General features: G+C 53.7%; 2 protein-coding genes across 3 annotated transcripts; one reads left to right on the plus strand and one right to left on the minus strand.

Annotated features, from left to right (window-relative positions):
* Window positions 1–941: 941 nt before the first annotated feature.
* On the minus strand, window positions 942–8149 carry P3h4 (prolyl 3-hydroxylase family member 4 (inactive)). Its single transcript, XM_006992878.4, has 8 exons — window positions 7664–8149; window positions 7410–7562; window positions 7114–7285; window positions 5225–5353; window positions 4248–4393; window positions 3654–3737; window positions 2163–2319; window positions 942–1964 (listed from the first exon to the last, which is right to left on the minus strand). The coding sequence occupies exons 1-8, from the start codon at window positions 8147–8149 to the stop codon at window positions 1942–1944; spliced, it is 1350 nt and encodes a 449-aa protein (XP_006992940.1). The 3' UTR covers window positions 942–1941.
* Fkbp10 (FKBP prolyl isomerase 10) lies at window positions 7981–18726 on the plus strand. Of its 2 annotated transcripts, XM_076543381.1 has the most exons (11): window positions 7981–8298; window positions 8537–9450; window positions 14070–14215; window positions 14518–14707; window positions 14839–14984; window positions 15315–15504; window positions 15604–15749; window positions 16489–16681; window positions 16963–17105; window positions 17315–17478; window positions 17782–18726. In XM_076543381.1, exons 2-11 carry the CDS (start codon window positions 8834–8836, stop codon window positions 17965–17967), a joined length of 2121 nt encoding a protein of 706 aa, XP_076399496.1. In that variant the 5' UTR covers window positions 7981–8298; window positions 8537–8833; the 3' UTR covers window positions 17968–18726. The 2 variants fall into 2 exon arrangements, with proteins under 2 accessions (XP_076399496.1, XP_006992941.2); XM_006992879.4 differs by lacking the exon at window positions 7981–8298 and having other exon boundaries at window positions 8503–9450.
* Window positions 18727–22079: the final 3353 nt, after the last annotated feature.

Here is a 22079-nt window from a genome sequence, read left to right on the forward strand (position 1 = left end):
CACTCTCCTATGACAGAGATGGAGATTGGAGAGAGGCTACCAGTTCCCTACCCTGAACCCAGTTCTACCTCTAAAGGCCAACAGACTTGGACCAGAGCCTAGGGGAGAGGTAGATGGGATATCAGTCCTCTAGGCAACAGAGGGGTGTGGGTCTCAGGACAGGTCATCTGGCACCTGGGAACAGGGGTGTGGCAGTGAGAACTGTATGCCCTTCCCTGGGTCAACTCCACCCTCCATTTTAGAGGCCTCTGCCCCCTGGGAGTTTGGCGAAATGTAGAGTAAGACAGACTGTCACCTTCTTGACCTTGACACTGTGGTCCTTGTGAAAGTGCCCCCTTTTGCAGACCCTAACTCCCTGCAATGGACCGGCAGTAGGAGTCCTGGTTATAGGACAACATCTTTGCCCCTGCTCCTCCAGACTCCTGTCCCGCAGAGCCAATGCAAGGTTGGACAAGTGAACTCTGACGGTCCCACTGCATTTCAAGAAGTCTGAAGTCTTCAAACCATTTTCCTAGGGTTCTTCTGGCTACTGAGCTGGGGTTCCAGCAACAGCCAGACTGGGCATGCTCTAATTCTAGGGAAATTCCAGGAAAGAAAAACATGTAGTGAATGTCTTTAGATCCCCTCTTCATATCGCTATAAGTAAGCCCCTGGAACTAGAAAAATACAGACGTCCCTGGTGAGAAATCTGAAACCACGGTCTTCCCAAGGCTGCAGGGAATACTGTGTCTTCACGCCCCCTGGTGGCATGTCTGAGGTTGCACACAGCTAAGAGGGATCCCCTGCTCTCAATCAGATGTCAGGGTTGTTGAGGGTGCCAAAGGCCACAGGGTACACCGGCTGGCATTAGACAGATAAGGGATGATGGGCGGAGGGAGGGAGGGAGACAAGGACCTAGACCCACACAGCTCAACCTTGGAGACTGGCCTCAGGTGCAGTGATTCATTCAACAATAAACGTTTATTGAGCACCAGAACTCCAAGTTCTTCCCAAACCCTCTGCAGCTCAGACAGAGCTGTCACCTGGCCGGCTTGGTCCTGTGAGACGCAAGCCAGAAGCTGACAACGTCCTCAGGAGGATGTCCACCTTAGGGAAGCAGAAAGGGGGAGGAGGGACCCCCAACAGCTCACCTGCCAACCAGCCACATGGTCACCCTTCTGCAGGACACAGAGAGGTAGGGTGGAGTCTGGGCCAACTGTGTCCCTTTTAAGGTTTTTCTTCTTGTTTCATTTTGAGACAGGGTCTCACTATGTAGCTTCGACTGGCCTCTGGAACTCACTATGTGGGCCAGGCTGGCCTCGAACTCAGAGATCTGCCTGCCTCTGCATCTCAAGTGCTGAGATTAAAGGTGAGCGCCTCCACCGCACGCAGCTGTGTTTGTTTGGAAACAAGACCTCACTATGTAGCCTCAGCTGGCCTGGATTCGTAGGCCAGGCTGGCGCGGAACTGAGATCTGACTGCTTCGGTCTCCCCTGGGTGCTGGTGTCAATGGCGTGCACCGCCATACCCAGCCATTTTAAGTTTTAATAAATAGTTCTTGCTCCTAGTCCAGTATCCTGAGTTCGAGGGGTGCACTAGGTCACCATTCTCTCTCTCTCTCTTTTTTTCTTTTTGGTTTTTCTTTTTTTCTTTTTTTTTTTTTTTTGGTTTTTCGAGACAGGGTTTCTCTGTGTAGTTTTGCGCCTTTTCTGGAACTCACTCTGTAGACCAGGCTGGCCTCGAACTCACAGAGATCTGCCAGCCTCTGCCTCCCGAGTGCTGGGATTAAAGGCATGCCCACCACCGCTGCCGGGCTCTTTTTGGTTTTTCAAGACAGGATTTCTCTGTATAACAGTCCTGGCTGTCCCTGATCTCGCTCTGTAGCCCAGGCTGGCCTCAAATTCAGAGATCCACCTGCCTCTGCCTCCCGAGTGCTGGGATTAAAGGCGTGCGCCACCACTCTTATGCCAGTTCAGGCTCTGGTTCTGAAAAGGAAGGAGAGAGCAAGGGGTTAGTCCTGCCCACTCCAACAAGTGTCTTGAGTACTGACCTAGCAGGAGGGTAGATCACCAACAGGCTGGAACACCCTAGAGCAGGGTGGCAGCACCCACCCACACTCCAGATTGGCACCATAGCCCGGGGAGAACTCCGTCCCTAGCCCTTCATCATAGTCCATTACTGACCAGCCTCAGCCTCATCGCCCTTGGCATCTGGCTCCTGCCACCAGTCGGCATAGAGGCCCTCTTCATAGTCTCCCTCCCCTTCAAACTCGGCATCAGACGGGGGTTCTTCTGCCTCCCCTGGTTCATCCGGGGGCGATTCTGTCTCCTCCAGCTCCATCTAGAGCAGCCCAGGGTTGTGGGGGGAGAAACTGAGTCACAGCAGGCCCATATCCATACATAGGCTCCCCTTCAGGTCACAACACTCCCCCTACCCCATCTTTCAGTCCCCACCCACTTCAGCAGGTTTCCTGGTGTCGTCCTGGCAGGAGGTGAGCAGACAGGCCCGAAACCCCCTCCCCAGTGCCAGCATCTAATATGAGGGCAATGTCAGGGTTTGTCCTGTTGGGTCCCATTCTGAAACTGCTTCCCGGAGTAACAGCATCGCGGGGAAGGCGGGGTGCTAGCGTCAGCATGGCAGGCTTGCACCACAGCCCCACCTCTGGCTCCACACCCGGTGAGAACTCTGCTAGTCTGTGCATTTTGTCTTCTGGCACTGCGGCCCTGCCAGGAACACCTTTGCAACCCTGACCTGGATGGGCCTGTGGATTCCTCCAAAGCCACATGTCCACTCCAGGCTGAGGCCTTCAAGCCTCACCCTGGCCGGTCGGTACCCACGCTGGCCTCTGAAGCTGCACGGTCGGTCTACGCCTCCCTCACGAGAACCGCTGGGAGACAGACTGTTCCTCTCAGCCACTTCCTGCCACCCAAGCCTGACGTCTGTCAGACCGAAAGTGGCAGTCGTCGAAACTGCTGCGCATCCTCCCTGAGCATCTACCGGGTGCCAGGTGCGTGCCTGGTGCTTTAAATGATCTCATTTAATTGGCACCACCATGAAAGTCAAAGGGCATGCTCCTCGTCTCGTGGATGAAGGTGTGGGAGTTTGCTAAGTGACTTCCAGACCGATGCTAAGGCCACCCGGCTGGTAAAGGACAGAGCAGGGGTGAAGAGCACCTAAGCCAGCCCACATGTCACAATGCAGACCCTGCTGCTGAGCTCACTGAAGGTGGGGTACAGTGAATGTACTGAGGGGTGAATGAACAGGCTGCACAGCAACCCCCCAAGAAACCCAGGCCGCCAAACCCTCACATGAACTGGTGCATACTATGGCTCTTCCCAGCATCATTCACTCATTCATTCGGCCCTTTATCCACAGGCTCAAACTCCTGTGAATGAGCATAATGCCAGGTGCAGTAGCAGAGCTGGGAGATAATTTAGTCTCCTGTCCTGGGATGCAGTTGTGGAGGAAGCCATCTGGCCGTGGTGAGATGGATGAGGACAATGAGGTTACTCCAGGTCTCAGGCCAGGTGGCCAGGCAGGTGGGGAGGCCAGTGACACTCCGGAAGAAAGCCAGGACATCCAGCAAGGGCTCCCTAGAGGAGCTACCATTTGAGCTGGGCCCAGGAGGCATAGGGTCCCCGTCATGGTCCAGCCTCTCATGGGGAGCCACTCACCTCATCATCTGACTGAAGGTACATGTGTGTGAAGTCCAGCAACTCCCGAAGCTCAGAGGTCTGGTTGTGGTAGAGCATGGCCTCCTAGGAGGAGGGAGGGAAGGGCAGAGTGAGGTGGCAGAAAGACAGGGCTCAGGGATCAGGGGGAAACGGATCAGCTCATAGAATAATCCTAGTTACTTGGAAGACTGGATTAAGAAGGATTCTGAGGATTCCAGGAGGAAGAGTGCCTCGATCCATTAGTAATGTCTGCCCAGGCATGGAAAGTGGGGATGGCACCATGGGGCTCATAGTTGCCAGCCTTGCCCTAAACTCCCAAGGGGTTTTCTCATTGGTTCAGACTAACAGGCCCCTGGGGGGAAAAGCTCAAAAGACAGCAGTGAGGTGAAGGCAGGCATGTGTGGGCACCTATCTGCATTCCTCCCACATCCCAGACGCTATGCTGAAGCCTAGACTCTAACCACAGCCCATATTCATCTTTTCCCCTTCCTCTCCAGACTTCCAAGGAAGCCAAGAGGTTTTTTTGGTTTTATTTTCTAAACCAAGCCACAAAACTGCACGTTAGGCCGGTGCCTCACTAGAGGCAGTTCCCACCTCCCGGGGCTGGAAATCCTCTTCTTCGAGCCCCCAGCGAGCCCGATGGAAGCGGTAATACACCAGGTTCTGCTGCATGACACTGTCCTTGGGGTCAAAGAGCATGTAGCTAGCAGCACTGCGGGCAGCCTGGCGCACGTCGTTCACTGCGGGCAGGATAGAGTAAGGGGGTAACCCTCATGGTTTCCTTTAAAGGCAATCCCCACTCATCCCATCTCACACCCACCTTCCAACCTAGCCCCGCTGCCTCTACCCCCAGACTCCTCCTGCTGGCTCCTCACCCCGCCCAAAAGAACACCATCCAACAGGCCCTGGGTGTAGCCCTCTTGCCAGGCAGTGTGAGTCACTCCCTGACACCTCAATCCTTGTCATTGGGTTTTATAGACAAAGGATGGGAGGCACAGGGAGATTAGATAAACTGCTTGTACTGGTACTGCTGAAGACTGACAGCTACTGAGGGGATTGGAGATCCTCAGGGCTCTCCGCCACAGCCCTCAGGAGGTCTCCTGGCCCCTGACCTCAGCCCCCCCCCCTCACAGCTCTAGCCCCTGAAGCGGGCATCCCTGAGTTGTAGGAACCCTGGACTGTCCCACTCCAGCCCCAGCTGACGGCACAACCTCTCTGTGACTCCCTAGTCATGGAGCTAATGGTCTCTTGCCCTTTAGAAACCTCCGTTTAATCTGGAGAATGGGTTCAGGGATGCCAGTGGCATGGCGTTGGTGAGAGGAGAGAGATGGGGGCTACAGACACTCTTCAGTGCTGAGCAGTGTCGCTGACCACCCCTGAGAGGGCCTTTACCTTCCCCACATCCCCTGCCTGGGTCCCTGCCCATGTCTCCACCAGCCCTACCTAGCCTTTCATCCCTTCTCCAGAGTCTTCAGTCTGAGAGACACCTTCCCACATTTCTGGGAGACCCCGTGTATTGCCCCTCCCCACGCCCCTTACCCCACTTTACCCAGCCCATCCAGGGAGCTCACATTTGTAGTAGGCAAACTGCAGGTAGTGATACATGGTGGCCACAAACTTCTCCACGAAGTAGCCGCCGACGTTGGGGGTGAGATTGGTTTCGCAGTCCACCTTGCACTGGAGGGACTCTGCAAAGAGATCTAGGAAGGATGCAAACGTTAGGATCCACTGTGTGCTAACCCCGATCTAGGAAGGATGCAGCCGTTAGGATCCACTGTGTGCTAACCCCGATCCCCCGTAAAGACCACGATCTGCCTGTGGAGGCTGTTCCCCTGTGCAAGAGGTTCGTCCTCGTCAGGATTTCATAGGTTAGCGTGTATGAAATGCTTGGCACATAGTACTTGAAGTGGGCTGAGAAGTACTTGCTGCCCGTGACGCCTGTTGCTCAACCCCAATCTGACACCAGAGGGCATTCTGGGAGAAGAGCAGCTGAGAACAGCAGATTAGTTTTAGGTGGGATAGGACTGAGACCATACAGGACCTAAGATAGCCCTTTCTGCTTCACCTTTGCCCTCTATTTAAAAGTATTATTTTGTTATCTTTTAATAATCTATTTCTATTTTGAGTGCATTGGTGTTTTGCCTGCATGTATGTCTGTGTGAGGGTGTTAGATCCTGGAGTTAGACGGTTGTGAGCTGCCATGTGGGTGCTGGGAATTGAGCCCAGGTCCTCTGGAGGAGCAGCCAGTGCTCTTAACCACTGAGCCATCTCTCCAGCCCCACCTTTACCCTCTTTGAGGGGCCTTGTGGTTAGGGATCCAAAGACTAGTTGTGATTTCATTTCGTCCACAACTGCTTTCTGCACACACCTGTCTAGTATCAATTCCAAATCTTTTTTCATTGTGTTGTTCGGTTTGGTTGTTTTCGTTTTTTGAGACAGGGTCTCACTATGTAACTCTAGCTGTTCTGGAACTCACTATGTAGACCAGTGTTATGGAATATTACTTTAACTTTGTAAAGATATGGGGGTTTTTTGAGACGGGGTTTCTCTGTGTAGTTTTAGTTCCTGTCCTGGAGCTTGATCTGTAGACAAGGCTGGCCTCGAACTCACAGAGATCTGCCTGGCTTTGCCTCCTGAGTGCTGGGATTAAAGGCGTGTGCCACCACCGCCACCACCGCCACCACCACCACCACCGCCACCACCACCACCACCGCCACCACCACCACCACCACCACCGGGCTGTGTTACACTTGTTTATGCTGCATTTACTTAATTATGTAAAGGTGTGCTACTGTTCCACTTTGCCTGCCTAAGGCACCTGATTGGTCTAATAAAAAGCTGAACGGCCAGTAGCTAGGCAGTGGAGGGACAGGTGGTGCTGGTGAGCAGAGAGAATGAGTAGGAGAAGAAAACAAGAGAGGAGAGAGAGGGAGACATCTGGGGCCAGCCAGACTCCGAGTAGGACAGAATGCAAGAAAGGTTAAAAAGCCCCGAGGCAAAGCCCAGACGAAAAGAAACAGGTTAATTTAAGCTATAAGAGCTAGTGGGACAAGCGTAAGATAAGGCCAAGCATTCATAACTAGTAAGTCTAGTTATAGACTAACGTGTCATGATTTGGGAACAGGTTGGTGGCCCAAAGACCAGACTGTCCTTGAACTCATAGAGATCCACCTGCCTCTGCCTCCCAAGTGCTGGGGGGATTCAAGTCGTGGAACACCATCCCTCCCCGCTTTTTTTGAGACGAGATTTCTCCATATAGCCCTAACTGTCCCATGATCGGCTATGGATACCAGCATTCCTCTCATTTGACTGGAGACAGAGAAGATACAGCGTCAGAGCACTTTGCTGTGTCTGCCGAATGCTGTGGCTGGTCATAGCCGCGTGTTCCGAGGCCTCGGGAGGCCTGGAAGCAGGGGCCCTATGGGGGAGGGATACGCACGGTGGTCTGAATGGGAGATACCTGCTATGGCTGGGTAGAAGTCCTTGAAGTCTACCTGCTCATGGGCCCCCTCACAGCCGGCTAGACACCGAGCGAAGACCAGCATGTACTCAGCCAGGGCCCGCTCCATGTCTTCTGCGCTGCTGCGGAAGTCCCCACTGTTGTAGAGTTTCACAGCCCGGAGGAACACAGCCTGGAGAGGAGCACGGCAAGGGGGCGTCAAGGGAACCCCGACGGCTAGTGAAGTGTGCGTGGAGGGTGTGTGTGTGTGTAGGAAGGCGCGCCAAGGCCAGTCCACCCTCCCACTCTCTGCACACCTCGTAGGGCTGGGCCTCTAGGTCCGTAAGGGACTCATCTCCGATATCCAGCATCCCCCTGTAGTAGCTGAGATACTTGGCGGTCAGCTCGTGCTTGGGGTTCCTCTGGAGGAAGGTGTAGGCCGCAGCCACCGCCTTCTCCAGTCGGTTCGCCTGGTGGGGGGGGGGCGTGGGGAGTGGATCAGTGGGGCGCCGGACGCGCCGCGGGGCCTCACGTTCTAGGGACCCTCGACGGCGGTCGGGGCCGCGCCCACCTTGAAGTGCGCGTAGTGCAGGTACTGGTAGGGCAGGCGGCTCTGGAAGTCGCGCAGCAGCTGCCGCGGCGGGTAGGGGACCTGGAAGGCGGGCAGCGTCCGCTTGCAGCGCCGCAGGCAGGCGGCGCGCTCCAGGACGTGGCCGAAGAGCCGCAGCTCGCGCGCCCAGTCCTCGCCGCCGTCGCGATCATCGTCCGGGCCGGGCGCGGGCCGGGACTGCGAGGCGGCGGCGGCATCGGGGCCGCTGCAGTTGGCGTGGCAGAAGGCCTCGCTGTCGCGCAGCAGCCGGTGCAGCCGCAGCGCCGCCTCCAGGTAGCGCGCGCTCTCGCGCCAGCTCTCGCCCTCGTACTGCTCCAGAGCGTGGCCGTAGGCCGTGGCCAGGGGCATCAGGTCCTCCGGCGGGAAGCCTCGGAAGCTGTACTTCTCGTACTGCGCGCCGGCGCTGCCCAGCAGCAGCCACAGCAACCCCCAAGCCGGGCGAGCCATGCCCACGCCGCGCCCCGAGGCTCCCGGAGCAGCGGGAGGACCGATGGCTCCGGCCCCCCAACCCCCACCCCTCCCGGAGCTCCTGCTGGGTCTTAGCGCCGGGCCTCGGGCTAGAGCAGGGACGTTGGGACACCCGTCTCTTTCCGAGGGTCAGTTGTAGCTCTAGTCCGCTACGTGGGGTGGCCTTTCCACCCTTGCAAGGCTTACCCCGCCCCTGCCCTCTCCCCCGGACCCGGGTGGGTGGGGCTATATTTTCCGGCCAGAAAGCCCCTCCCCACCGGCAGTGTCCCCCACCTTAAGTTCCACCTCTCTTCACTTTGCCTACGCTCCTGGTGAAGAAGCCTCAGAATCTGGTCTTTTCTTGAGTACCCCCTTTGCACCCTCTAGGTGGCCCCGCAAACACCCGCGCCGGCGTCTAGGGGCAACACAACTCGGGTTACCCCGCACACCTGGCACTGACACCTCCAGCCTCCGGACTGAGCTCGACCCCGCTGTCTGTCTAGCAGCCTGGCTTTTGCAGGACAAAGCTGCCTTTCACTGAGACTGCACTCTCCCTCCTCCAGCCTCCCCTCCCCTCCCCTCTTGGGAAGAAAGTTGGGGCAGGGGAAGGACTGAAATGTCCAGATTAAGGCCTCACCTGGTGCCAGAAGGGGCCTAGACTTGGGGAGCCAGGAAAAGCTAGAGATGCCTCCAACCAGCTTTAGGACCCAGAGGCTCAGGGGGAAAAAAAAAACTTTTTCTTTGGAAGTCCATTCTGACTTCTCATCTTTCCCGAACCTCCCTCTGGGCCAGGCCCGAAGTTTTGGGGGAGGGAGACTCAGAGGTCTTTGTGGCAAATTCCTGGGCCTCCAGAGACTCCCAACCTGGCCCCCTCCTCCTAGTCCACCACAAACTTCACCCCACCCGGCCAGCTCAGTCTCCCCAGCCCCCATTCCACGTGGACCCGCCAGGGCGGGGTGGGGAGAGAGGACAGGAAGGGGGGGAGTCAGCTCTGAGGAGGGGGAAGGAGGCTGGCGGCTGGCGTCCGCCCTCATTGCCAGCGTCTTCCATCTGGGCACCATGTTCTTAGCGGGGTCCCCCAGCCACACCCTCCGCCGGATCCCCATGCTGCAGTGGCTGCTGCTTTTACAGACCTTGGAGAGGGGGGTGGGCCGTGCCAGCCCAGCCGGAGCCCCCTTGGAAGATGTGGTCATCGAGAGGTATCATATCCCCCGGGCCTGTCCCCGGGAAGTGCAGATGGGAGATTTTGTGCGTTACCACTACAATGGCACTTTCGAAGATGGGAAGAAGTTTGACTCCAGGTAAGACGTTGGGCACCCCCAGACTCACCACCACGTTCCCGAGCTTCCAGGGAATGTAGCCCCTTTCAAGCTTTTCATTCCTGTATTCCATCTATAACTCCTAACCCCAAACAGCACCCTGGGAAGGGCTCCTCAAAGGATGTTCCCTATTTTCAATACCAAATCTTCAACTCCTGAAAGACCACCCCCCAAACACACACACACACACACACACACACACACACACACACACACACACCCTCCCAATCCTCCAGAATACTTAATGCTTCGGTGGTGAAGTGCCGTGTTTATTTACCATTTCCTTGTTTAAAGACATGAGCAGTACCCTGGTACACGGTCTTAAGGGAAAAGAGACTCTGCATACTATACGTGAACCCTGGGCTGAGTGGATGGATGGGGCCACCTGCCTTTCCACACACCCTGGCTCCCTGTCTACTTCGACCTCCATTTTTCTATGCCTTTATGTTTGGAGACTAGAAGAAGCAACATTTTCTTTAGGGTATAGGGCCCTAGAGCAGCCAGGGAGGGCCACAAGCAGAGTGGGTGTTATAATTTTGGGGTAGGCCATAGCTGGTGCTGTGACCAACTGTCCACGTGTCACAAGGTCTGACATGCCACCCCAGGGACCTCCCTGCCACTTTCTCCAAGCCTCTGGGAACTCCGTTCCTCCATCTTTGCTTTAGCAGCCCACACTGGGCTGCATGGCCCGTCTTGGCTTGATGGACAGGCTTCCATTCTGACCCAAGCCTTTGGTCAGCCAGGCAGATCCCCTTTGGTTGTTGGGGAAGAGCAGGGCAGTGTGGCAGCTTCTTTCCAGGCTGTAAGGTAAACTTCAAGCCCTATCACACTTGAAACTCTACACCACAAAGAAGAGGCACCCTTCAGCCGCTTCTCTGAAATATACAACTCAGCCCATAAGCAATTAGTGGTCATGACTCGAGGGAGATTGTATATTGGATGAGAATACTATCTCCATAGTGTAAGACCCTGGGTTCAAATCCAGGCAGTGACAGAAGAGGAGGAGTTTTGCCTCTTGAGTCTTCACTTTCTCTGTCTGAAACATGGGAAGGGACCAGCACCTACTTCCTAAGGGTACAAATGAGGAAGGTGGATGACAGTGGCTTCCACGGTGCCTGCAGACATCCAGTGGGTTCGGGACTTATTGGCCTGGACTCTGGGGAGAACCCTCATGGTGTTTATTGATGTAATTTTTTTTTAAAAGATGTATGTATTTAAAAGATGTGTATACAGTGTCCTGTCTGCACATATGCCTGCATGCCAGAAGTGGGCACCAGATCTCACTACAGATGGTTGTGAGCCACCATGTGGATGCTGGGAATTGAACTCAGGACCTCTAGAAGGGCCACCAGTGCTCTTAACCTTTGAGTTCTCTCCAGCCCTGACCAATGGTGTTTAACTCACAGACATTTCGTGCACTGCCCTGGCCTTTATATACAGCACTGTAAAGGAAATAGACCAGACAGAAAATCTGCACTGTGGGCAAAGCGAGGAATAGAGCTACAAGCACAGCCTGGTATCCTTAAAAAAAAAAATAAATAAATAAAATAAAAAAGTTACCACTGCCCTGCGTGGCACATGCCTTTAATCGCGGCACTCAGGAGGCAGAGGCAGGCACATCTCTGAATTTGAGGCCAGCCTGGTCTACAGAGACAGCCACAGCTACACAGAGAAAACCTATCTCAGAAACAGAAAACAAAACAAAAAATATGTATTTATTTTATGAGTATCAGTCTTTTGCCCAAATGTATGTATGTGCACTGGGTGCATGCCTGGTGTCAGAGGAAGTCAGAGAGGGGTGGATGGCTGTGAACCACCACGTAGGTACTAGGACTTGAACCCATATACTTGGCAAGGGCAACAAGTACTCTAAACCGTGAGACATCCTCCAGACTCCTTATTTTGAGACAAAATCTCACGATGTAGCCCTGGCTGGCCTGAGATTACTAAGTAGAGCAGGTTGGCCTCAAATTACAGATCTGCATGCTTCTGTCTCCCAAGTATTAGAATTAAAAGTATGTACCACCATGCTCAGCTCTCTGGCAATAGTGATGGGCTGAGGGTATCTTCCCAGGTAGGGACTGCTTTTTGTTTTGTTTTGTTGAGTTTCTCTATGTAACCTTGGTTGTCCTAGAACTAGCTTTCTAGACCAGGCTGGCCTCAAACTCACAGAGATCCTCCCACCTCTGCCTTCCGAGTGCTGGGATTAAAGGCCCAGCTTGGTGGGGATTGTTTTTGAAAAAAAATTTATTTATTATGTATACAGTGTTCTCCTGCATGTAGTATACCTACATGCCAGAAGAGGGCAACAGATCTAGGTTATAGATGGTTGTGAGCCACCATATGGTTGCTGAGAATTGAACTCAGGTCCTCTGGAAGAGCAGCCAGTGCTCTTAACCACTGAGCCATCCCTCTAGCCCATGGTGGGTACTTCTTAAGCCTGTCTTGGACCCAGGTTTTTTTTTTTTTTGGGGGGGGTGTTTGTTCGTTTGTTTGGGGTTTTTTTTGTTTTGTTTTGTTGTTGTTGTTTTTGTCTTTCAAGACAGGGTTTCTCTGTATAGCCCTGGCTGTCCTGGAACTCACTCTGTAGACCAGGCTGGTCTCGAACTCAAGAGGTCCTGCCTGCTTCTGCCTCTCTAATGCTGGGATTAAAGGTGTGCACCACCACCTCTTGGCTGGGCCCAGCTTTTAAATGTTGAAATTTGCAAACATTTTCACCCCTTGGCTCCGTTCAACCAAAATAGAATATCCTGGGGCTGGAGAGATGGCTCAGCGATTAAAAACACTTGTTCTTGCAGAGGACCTGAGTTTGGTTCCCAGAACTCTCATGGTGGCTCCTAACCATCTGTAACTCCAGTGGGATCTCTGACCTCCGTAGACACCAGACATGGCATGCACATGGTGCATAGACACACAGACAAAACACTTAAATACATAAAATAAATCTTTAAAAAATTAACATCGGGGGCTGGAGAGATGGCTCAGAGGTTAAGAGCACTGACTGCTTTTCCAGAGGTCCTGAGTTCAATTCCCAGCAACCACATGGTGGCTCACAACCATCTATAACAAGATCTGGTGCCCTCTTCTGGCATGTAGGCAGAACACTGTATACATAATAAACAAACAAACAAACAAATAAGCAAACCTTAAAAAAAATAGCCCATTCTTGGGGCTGGGAGTATAGTTCAGTTATTAGAGTGCTTGCCCAGCATGCATGAAGTCCTGGGTTTGATCTCCAGAACCATATAAACTGGGTATGGTGGTATATACCTGTAATCCCAGCATTCAGGAGGCAAAGGTAGGAAGAACATAAGTTCAATGCCATCCTTGACTACATAGAGAGCTCCAGACCAGCCAGGGCTACAAATGACACCTGTCTCAAAGAGCAGGGGTGACTACTGGAGAGATGGCTCAATGGCTAAGGGCACTTGCTGTTCGGTCACTACAAGGATTAGCATCCATATGAGAAACTGGGCATCCTGTGCATACCTAGGGTCAGGAAGAGAACCTCAAAAGGCTAACTTTAGAGTGATAGACGAGGGCACCCAGTGCCTGCTGGGGGCCTCTGCAGGCATGCACAGGTGCACACATCGGTGTGCACACACTCACAGTTATACATGCATATACACATCTCTCTCCTCCTCCTTTAAAGGAAAGAACTCTCTTTTTACTTGTGAAAACAAATACAAGTCAGGGTAATTTTAGAATGGGCCTTCTTCCGAGGAAGGCTGCTTCCCAGCTCACCTCTGGTCACTGGAGAATGGAAGCTTAGGAGCAGGAACTGGGATCTGTGACCTTAGGTAGGATAATGAGTCTGTCAGGCCTCAGTTTCTCTCTTCAAAAACAGAACAAGCCGGGTGTGGTGGCGCAGGCCTTTAATCCCAGCACTCGGGAGGCAGAGGCAGAGGCAGGCAGATCTCTGAGTTCAAGGCCAGCCTGGTCTACAAAGGGAGTTCCAGGACAGTCAGGGCTACACACAGAAACCCTGTTTAAAACCAACAAACAGTGAGAACGGTTGGGATGGAGCTCAGCAGCAGGGTGCTTGCCTAGCATATGTGAGGCCCTGGATTTTGTTCCCAGTATCAGAACAAAGAAAAAGAAAAACTGAAAGCAATAATGTCCTTGTGGGGAGAAAATTCAGTGAAATAACGAATGTAAAGTGCCAAGCACTTAATCTGGCGTATTGTAAGTGCTCAATAAATACTCAATTGTCCTCTGAGCTATGCTATCCGAAGTAGCAATACCTAGCAGACAGGCTTATCTGCTCCACCCATCCTCCTCTCAGGAGGAGTAAAAGCTTCTGGCCTCCATTATTATTATTAGACAAGGTTTCTCTACTTAATTCAGGCTGTCCAGGAACTCCTTATCTAGACCAGGTTGGCCTTGAACTCACAGAGATCCACCTGCCTCTGCTTCCAGGGTACTGGGCCTAAAGGGGTGCACCACCACACCCATCCAACCTGTTATCCCAAGGGGCAGAAGGGCTAGCCCGGGAGAGGAAGTGAAGTGTGTGTGCCTGCACCGTGTCCTGTGACGCGAGACTGTGGGCAGAGGGTATTGTGTGGCTGTAGGCACGCTCATCTGTCCCTTTATTCCCCCAGCTATAACCGCAGCACCCTGGTGGCCATCGTTGTGGGCGTAGGCCGCCTCATCACTGGCATGGACAGAGGTCTCCTGGGCATGTGTGTCAACGAGCGCCGTCGCCTCATTGTGCCTCCCCACCTGGGCTACGGCAGCATCGGTGTGGGTAAGGAGGCCAGGGTGTGGGCACAGGGGGCAGGAGGCAGGAATAGACAGAATGCAAGAGCTCAAAGGTGCTTGGCCAAGGTCACACTGCACACAATCTGATCGCTAGGGGATGTGACCCTGAAATGAGAGGGGTTGGACATAGAGCCCTGTGTGGAGTCACAGCTTGGCTAGGAAGGAGGGTGGCTGGAGCCGGAGGTACAGCAGGCGGGTGTAGGCGCTGTAAAACTGAGTAGTGGGCCTCGCACACCTCCATCTGGGCTGGGGACTTCGGTAAACCTGGCCTTCGCTGCTTCCCCACAGCGGGCCTCATTCCCCCCGATGCCACCCTCTATTTCGACGTGGTCCTGCTGGATGTGTGGAACAAGGCGGACACGGTGCAGATGAGCATCCTCCTGCGCCCTCCTCACTGCCCCCGCATGGTGCAGAACAGCGACTTTGTGCGCTATCACTACAATGGCACTCTGCTGGATGGCACCGCCTTTGACAACAGGTAGAGGCGGGCAGGGGGTGGGGGGAGGGGGGGAGTCCTAAACACTGGGGCCTGAGACCGAGAGAAGGGATCCCTGCTCTGCTCTGCCTCTCTCAGCTCCAACCACAGGGTCTCTGCCTCATTCTCCGCAGCTACAGTAGGGGAGGCACGTACGACACTTATATCGGCTCCGGTTGGCTGATTAAAGGCATGGACCAAGGGCTGTTGGGCATGTGTCCTGGAGAGAAAAGGAAGATCATCATTCCTCCCTTCCTGGCTTACGGGGAGAAAGGCTATGGTAAGGCAAGGGCACGGGGGAATTCTCCAGGAGAGGGAAAACTAGGACTCTGTATAGTTGTTCAGATTGTATACTGTCCAAGGGCACCCAGCCAAGGAGGCAAGTGGAGATAAAAATCTCCCCCGCTCCCCGAGACAGAATTGCTTGTTCTGATTCACACAATGGCTCAGTGTAGGTTGGTGATGGCTCCGGTGTGGGTTGGTGATGACTCCGCGGACAGCCAAGGAGGAAGACATAGGAGGGCAGAGTATAAGGCTTTTTGCATGAGGCCCCTTGTGGAGCCTGGGCTCGCTCTCCACTTGTATGGTTCAAGCCCTGTGCCCTCCCCAGGGACTGTGATACCCCCGCAGGCCTCCCTGGTCTTCTATGTCCTGCTGATTGATGTCCACAATCCGAAGGACACAGTCCAGCTGGAGACGCTGGAGCTGCCCCAGGACTGTGTCCGGCGAGCGGTGGCGGGGGACTTCATGCGTTACCACTACAATGGTTCTTTAATGGACGGTACCCTCTTTGATTCCAGGTCAGAGGGTGTCCTGAGCTGGGAGGGTGGGGGCTTAGGGGCACTCGGAAGGGGTGGGGCCCCTTTGACTCCCTCCCCACCCCTTCCCCTCTGTTGCAGCTACTCCCGCAACCACACCTACAATACCTATGTTGGGCAGGGTTACATCATCCCTGGGATGGACCAGGGGCTGCAAGGCGCATGCATAGGGGAGCGAAGGAGGATTACTGTGCCCCCTCACCTTGCCTACGGGGAGAATGGGACAGGTAGGATTTGGCTTCCCAGACCACCCCTCAGCTCCTCTGAAGTGTGCCCCTAAGATTGCTCTCCCTTCCATTGCCCAAGCATGTACAGCTTATACTTGGTCACCCATTGGATCTCTGTGAGGCGAAATCTATCCTGTTCCTCCAAGGCAGGCCTCACTCCCCCTCCTGTAGGGGAGAAAGGCAGCCAACCCCCAAGTTTGGGGACAGAGGATGGTTAAGAATAAACAGCACCAAGCAGGGTGGCGGTGGCGCACGCCTTTAATACCAGCACTCGGGAGGCAGAGGCAGGTGGATCTCTGTGAGTTCGAGGCCAGCCTGGGCTACAGAGCAAGATCCAGGACAGGCACCAAAACTACACAGAGAAACCCTGTCTCAAACAAACAAACAAAAGAGTAAACAGCACCACTGAGCAACGAGCCTATACTAGAGATTCTGGGAGCCTCAGGCTCCTCACTGATGCACTGGGTACCACTCATTGCAGGATGATACTGGGTACCACTCATTGCAGGATGATACTGGGAACTTGCTTGCAAGGTATTGGGTGGAAAAGGGTTTCCTTGCCTCTCTATCCCATCACTCACTCCAACAGCAAGATGTAGGAAGCACTCATTCCAGAACACGTCATCTGACCTCCTAGGACTCCCTGACATTGGGAAGGGGTGTCCAGCCTGGGCCCCGTGGAGCTAGTGAGCAGGCCTCCCCCAGAGCCCTGAGCTGACCATGCCCCATCTGGCCTCAGGAGACAAGATCCCTGGCTCAGCCGTGCTCATCTTTGACGTGCACGTCATTGACTTCCACAACCCTGCGGACCCTGTGGAAATCAAGACGCTCTTCCGGCCGCCTGAGAACTGCAATGAGACATCCAAGACTGGGGACTTCATTCGCTACCATTACAACTGTTCTCTGCTGGATGGCACCAGGCTCTTCTCTTCGTGGGTTCTTGGGCAGGGCCAGGGCTGGGCAGGTGGTGGGCTCAGGTATGGGTGGGCTTCTAATAGCTTGCAGGCTCTTTCTCCTTCTCTGGGTCTCACCGTCTCTTGATTCCTCCACAAGTCTCCATCTGACTGAGCCTCAGAGAGCCGTGGATATAAAATATGGGGACGGGGTGGGGGAGTGAATCTAGAGAACCGCCATTCTAGTATGATGGAGAAACTGAACGCGATGAGCCCTCAGACACCCCTGTTGCTGACCTGGGAATCCACTCTCCCCACAGCCATGACTATGAGGCCCCGCAAGAGGCCACCCTTGGCGCCAACAGAGTGATTGAAGGTCTGGACAGGGGCCTGCAGGGCATGTGCGTGGGAGAGAGGAGGCAGCTCATTGTGCCCCCGCACCTGGCCCATGGGGAGAGTGGAGGTGAGGGACAGCGGCCCGGATCTCATGTCTATTCCCAGTTTACCCTACACCTCTCAGGCCTTGGTGGCTGGGGTGGGGTGGGATCAGGGAAACTTTTAGGGTAGTTCCTAACCATCCCATGTCCCTTCCAAGGGAGAAAACTAAGGCCTGTGTTAAGGCTTCAGGCCTCACTGGAACCCTATTCTCCTCTTCTCCCTCCCTCTCTCTAGCCCGGGGTGTCCCTGGTAGCGCTGTCCTGATGTTTGAGGTGGAGCTGGTATCCCGAGAGGATGGCCTGCCCGCAGGCTACCTGTTTGTGTGGCACCAGGACCCTCCCGCCAGCCTGTTTGAAGACATGGATCTCAATAAAGATGGAGAGGTGCCCCCAGAAGAGGTGGGCTAGGAACGTAGTCAGAACCCCAACCCGGAAGCCAGCATGCTCACTTGCGCTCTGGCCACCCAGCCTGCTCCCCTCCTGCTGAGCTTCGTGCTTGCCTCTCCTGCCCACGTCTGCCCTCCCCACCCGGCTGTCACTTACCCCATCTGGCCCCTAAGCTCTACTTACCGACCATCTCGGGCCTGAATTCCCTGGGAACCAGGCCTGGGGAAACAATGTTGGGGTCCCTTCCCAAGGCAACCCACAGATGTTGACCTCGTTCCTCACAGCCTTGTCCTCTGCTCTCCCCCTCTCCCCCAGTTCTCCTCCTTCATCAAGGCTCAAGTGAATGAAGGCAAAGGACGCCTCATGCCTGGGCAAGACCCCGACAAAACCATAAGAGACATGTTTCAGAACCAGGACCGAAACCAGGATGGCCAGATCACAGCCGAGGAACTCAAGCTGAAGTCGGATGAGGACCAGGAGCGGATCCACGAGGAGCTCTGAGGGCCAGAGTCTCAGGTCCGACCTCAGACGCAAAGGCACTGCGCTGGGGGACGGTGGCCGTGGACCTGGCCTGTCGACAGCTGCCCTCCCTCAGTGGGGATAACTCTGGGAGTCACTGAATGTCACCGGAGACAGCTGTGACCTTCCCACTGGCCGCGGCTTCCAGTCCACAGCACAGACCTCTTGACCTTTTTCTCTTCCAACCCTATGCCTCTTCCTTAAGGTTCTTGGCATGATAAATGCAGTTCAGGGAGGGGGCATCGGCGTCTGGTTAGAGCTGTTGCTGACCCCACACACCCATGCCTCCCGTCCACGTCACTAGAGTCAGCAAGGGTCAGCTCCTTGCTCCTTCACTTTCCCAAATGTGCCCTTTATTTGTGTTGTCCTGCCCCATCTCCCTGTCCGTGTCTGTCCCCATTCCCTCTGTCATGGCAGCTCCCCAGGGGCATGAGTGAGGAGACCCTGCATTCTCCTGCCTCAGCTCTGCCCTGCTCCTCAGGAAGAGGTGGCTCCCAGAACCCAGTCCTGCCAGCCACTCTTCTCACTCCGGCCTCCTCCCTGACCACTGGGGTGAGGTCTTTCATCTTAAAGCTTTCTCTGAAGGGAAAGGTGTGAGAGGAAGTCTGCTCAGGCTTCAGGGCTGTGAAAACCTGCACTTGGTGCTAATTTGATGGGAAGGAGGGAGGCAGAGTTCTGGACTCTAAAGACGAAACTGATCCAATCCTTTCTCCTTTTGTGTCAATAAAAGGTCAAACTGAAGGCCTCAAGAGGTGGTCTTTCAGCGGGCCCTGTGGAGAGAGGGTATTTATGTATTGTATGATGTATATTATATATGTATATATGTGCAAGTTCACATGTATGTGGAGACCAGAGATTGACATCTGGTGTGTTTGGCAGTCTCTCCCTACCTGATTATTACTTTTAGTGTATGTGTGTGTGCATGCATGGATGGATGTTTTGCCTGCATGGATGTCTTTTGGACTACATGTGTGCCTGGCACCCACTGAAGCCAGAAGAGGGTGTCAGATCTCCTGGGACCAGAGTGACAACCACTTCTTACCTGCCCTGTGTGTGCTGCAAACTGAATGTGTCCTTCTCCCTTGAAGAGCAGAATGTGCTCCCTCACTTCTCTCTCTCTCTCTTCATTTTTTTGTATTTTATGTGTGAGTGTTTAACCTGCAGACAGGTCTGTGCACCACACACCACATGTGTGCCTGGTGCCCTCAGAGGCCAAGAGGGCATTGGATCTCCTGGGACTGGAGTTGGAGGCGATTGTGAACTGCCATGTGGGTGCTGGGAATCAAGCCTCAGTCCTTTGGAGGAGCAATGCTTTTTTTTTTTTTTTTTTTTTTAAGCATCTTTTACAGCCAGGCAGTGGTGGCACTCACCTTTGATCCCAGCACTCGGGAGGCAGAGGCAGGCAGCCCTCTGAGTTGGAGGCCAGCCTGGTCTACAGAGCGAGGGCCCGGACAGCCAGGGATACACAGAGAAACCATCTCAAAAAAATTAAACAAACAAAACCCTTTTTTATTCAGAAAAACAAAAACATACAAAAAGCCGAAGTTTTTTCCCAAGCACACACAGGAGGGGATGTGGGTGTGGAGGAGACATCTGTCCATCCAGCCCCAGCCCCCGTGGCTCTGTAGCCAGTGCTCTTAACCAGAGCCATCTCTCCTCTGCCTCTTTTTTGAGACAGGTACGTTTTTTTGTAGCTGTCCTAGAACTTGCTAAGTAGATCAGGTTGGCCTTGAGAGAGCCGCCTGCCCCTCACTCCTGAATGCTAGGGTTCAAAGCATGCAATGCTGCAAGTTGCAGGATATATTATAGAGATTCAGCTGTGTATAATAAAGCTGTACCTAGAAAGGTCGAGGAATCTTTCTAGAGGGAAGCCAAATATCAGGGAATATTTGGTGTTATTCAGCTTTTAATATATCAGCTGTCTTCTGCTATGAATTTATGTGCTCATATACTACTAGGCCATATGGGGAACAGTATAAGCTTCTCAGACCTACTGCTGATCTGAACTAGGTACACCCCTACAGAGCCTAGAAGACACGTGGACTGTAGATGCATAGCTTTGTTTCTTGTGCAAACGAAGCTCAGACCATCCCTTTCCTTCAGGCCTAGTGGCATTCCAGAGCTATTGACTCAGGACAAAAGGGCTTTTTCATAACCAGGTGGAGTGAAGGCTGATGCAGAATTTCCTTGTCTGGGTGGGAGAAGGGAGAACAGGGCAGAGTTTTTGGATGAGTAGTGATTGGGTCAGAGCAGGAGAAGAGGAAGGAAAGATGGAGGATGAAGGAATGGAGGATGAGGATGAGGTCGAGAGCATGAGAGCTTAGTTATTACTAGGGCTATGAGAGGACAGGAAGAGAAGGGACAGAGAGGAACTGAGAATCAGAACGGAACTGAAGGTATGTAGACAGAATCTTGTCTTAGAGAAATAAAGTGGACGGACAAAAGAGCCCGGTGTACTTAGATTCTTCTCCCTCAGATACACCCATCTCCCCGCACCCCTGCCCCACTCCGGCAGTAGAGTCTTCCCCAGGACTCTGGGAGGAATCTTCTCAGAGCAGGCCCCTGGGAAAATTCCAATAATGCACTACCACACTGGGCTGCTGAGCCATCTCTTCAGACCCTTACATACACCTTATTTTTTTCAGACAGGGTCTCTCATTGAACTTGGAAGGTCAAAGATCAGGTAGACCAGTTGGCTCGAAAATCAGAGCTGAGATTACAGGTGCATGCTGGGCCATGCTGCTTGTGACATGGCTTCTGAGGATCAAACTCTGGGACTTGTTATTGGCTAAGCCATCTCCCCAGCCCAGGAGAACGCTTTTAACCCAAGGGCAGGGGCAGAAAGGGGACAAGCCAGGCAGTTGCTGTGGCCTCATGAGGGACAGATTCCAGATGGAGATCTTCCCGTTGGCCCCACTCAAACCTAACTAAACCAAGCCTAACTAATCTCTGGGTTTAAAGAGCCCTGGACTCTTGAGGGTCAATGGCCAGAGATGAAGGTCTGCAGGAGAGGCATGGAGATGATCCTTGTCCCCTTATTGTCTCAAATAAAGGCAGAAACAATGGCCCTGACCTCAGACAACCCCCAGAGCTCAAGAACTGAATAGAACCCCAAAGGCCAGATTACAGTTGTGGACACAGATCCATTCAGTCCTGCAGGCCAGATTACAGTTGTGGACACAGATCCATTCAGTCCGGCAGGCCAGATTACAGTTGTGGACACGGATCCATTCTCAGTCCGGCAGCATTTCCACCTTCCTCTCTCCACCTGCCCCTCTCCCTCTTGCCAGAGGAAAGAGAACTGACTACAGACGTCTGCAGTCCTAGAGAGAAATGCTTCTCCAAGCCAGTCTGTTTGCCCTCACTTGCCTGCCTCACTCTGCCCACTGTGACAGAGACACCCTGTGCAGAGTGAAGATTTTACAGAAAATGACAAGGCCACATTCATTCCAAACTGTCCCTAAGCGTCTTTCTTTGCCCAGTGCTCCAGTTTAGAATCAGGTGTCCCCTAAGGCTTGATCTCCAGCCCGGGGTGCCATTAGAAGGTTTATGTGTTACGGGGGTGGGGTGGGGGTTGTGGAAGGTTTTAAGTCACTGGCATGGTGGTCTGAATGAGAAGAGCCCCACACACTCATACATTTGAACACTTGGTTCCAATTAGTAGTGCTGTTCAGGATCAGGTGTGGCCTCCGTGGAGGTCATAGGTCCCAGGGACAGGCTCTCAGGCTTCCAAAGCACCCCGCCACCCCCAGGGTGCTCTCTGCCTCCTGTTTGTGGCTCATTTTATAAGCTGTTATTCCTGCTACCACGCCTCTCCTGCATCATCGTGGACTCCAACCTGAAGCCACAGCCCAATTAAACATTTCTAAGTGCCTCGGTTTTTCTGTCACAGCAACAGAAAAGTGACAAAGACAATTGAGTACTCTTTGAAGGGGACGGTGGGGCCCTGGTCTCTTTTCTTTTGTGCCTGGCCACCACGTGGGCCTCCTCCACCATGTGCGCCTGCCGTGATGACGCTGCCACCACAGGCCCAAAGCAGTGGGGCCAAGTGTCCCCAGACTGAAGTCTCCCAAGGGATGAGTAATCTCTTTTAA

The sequence above is a fragment of the Peromyscus maniculatus genome, chromosome 8 (assembly GCF_049852395.1).
Source record: "Peromyscus maniculatus bairdii isolate BWxNUB_F1_BW_parent chromosome 8, HU_Pman_BW_mat_3.1, whole genome shotgun sequence".
NCBI lineage: Eukaryota > Metazoa > Chordata > Mammalia > Rodentia > Cricetidae > Peromyscus > Peromyscus maniculatus.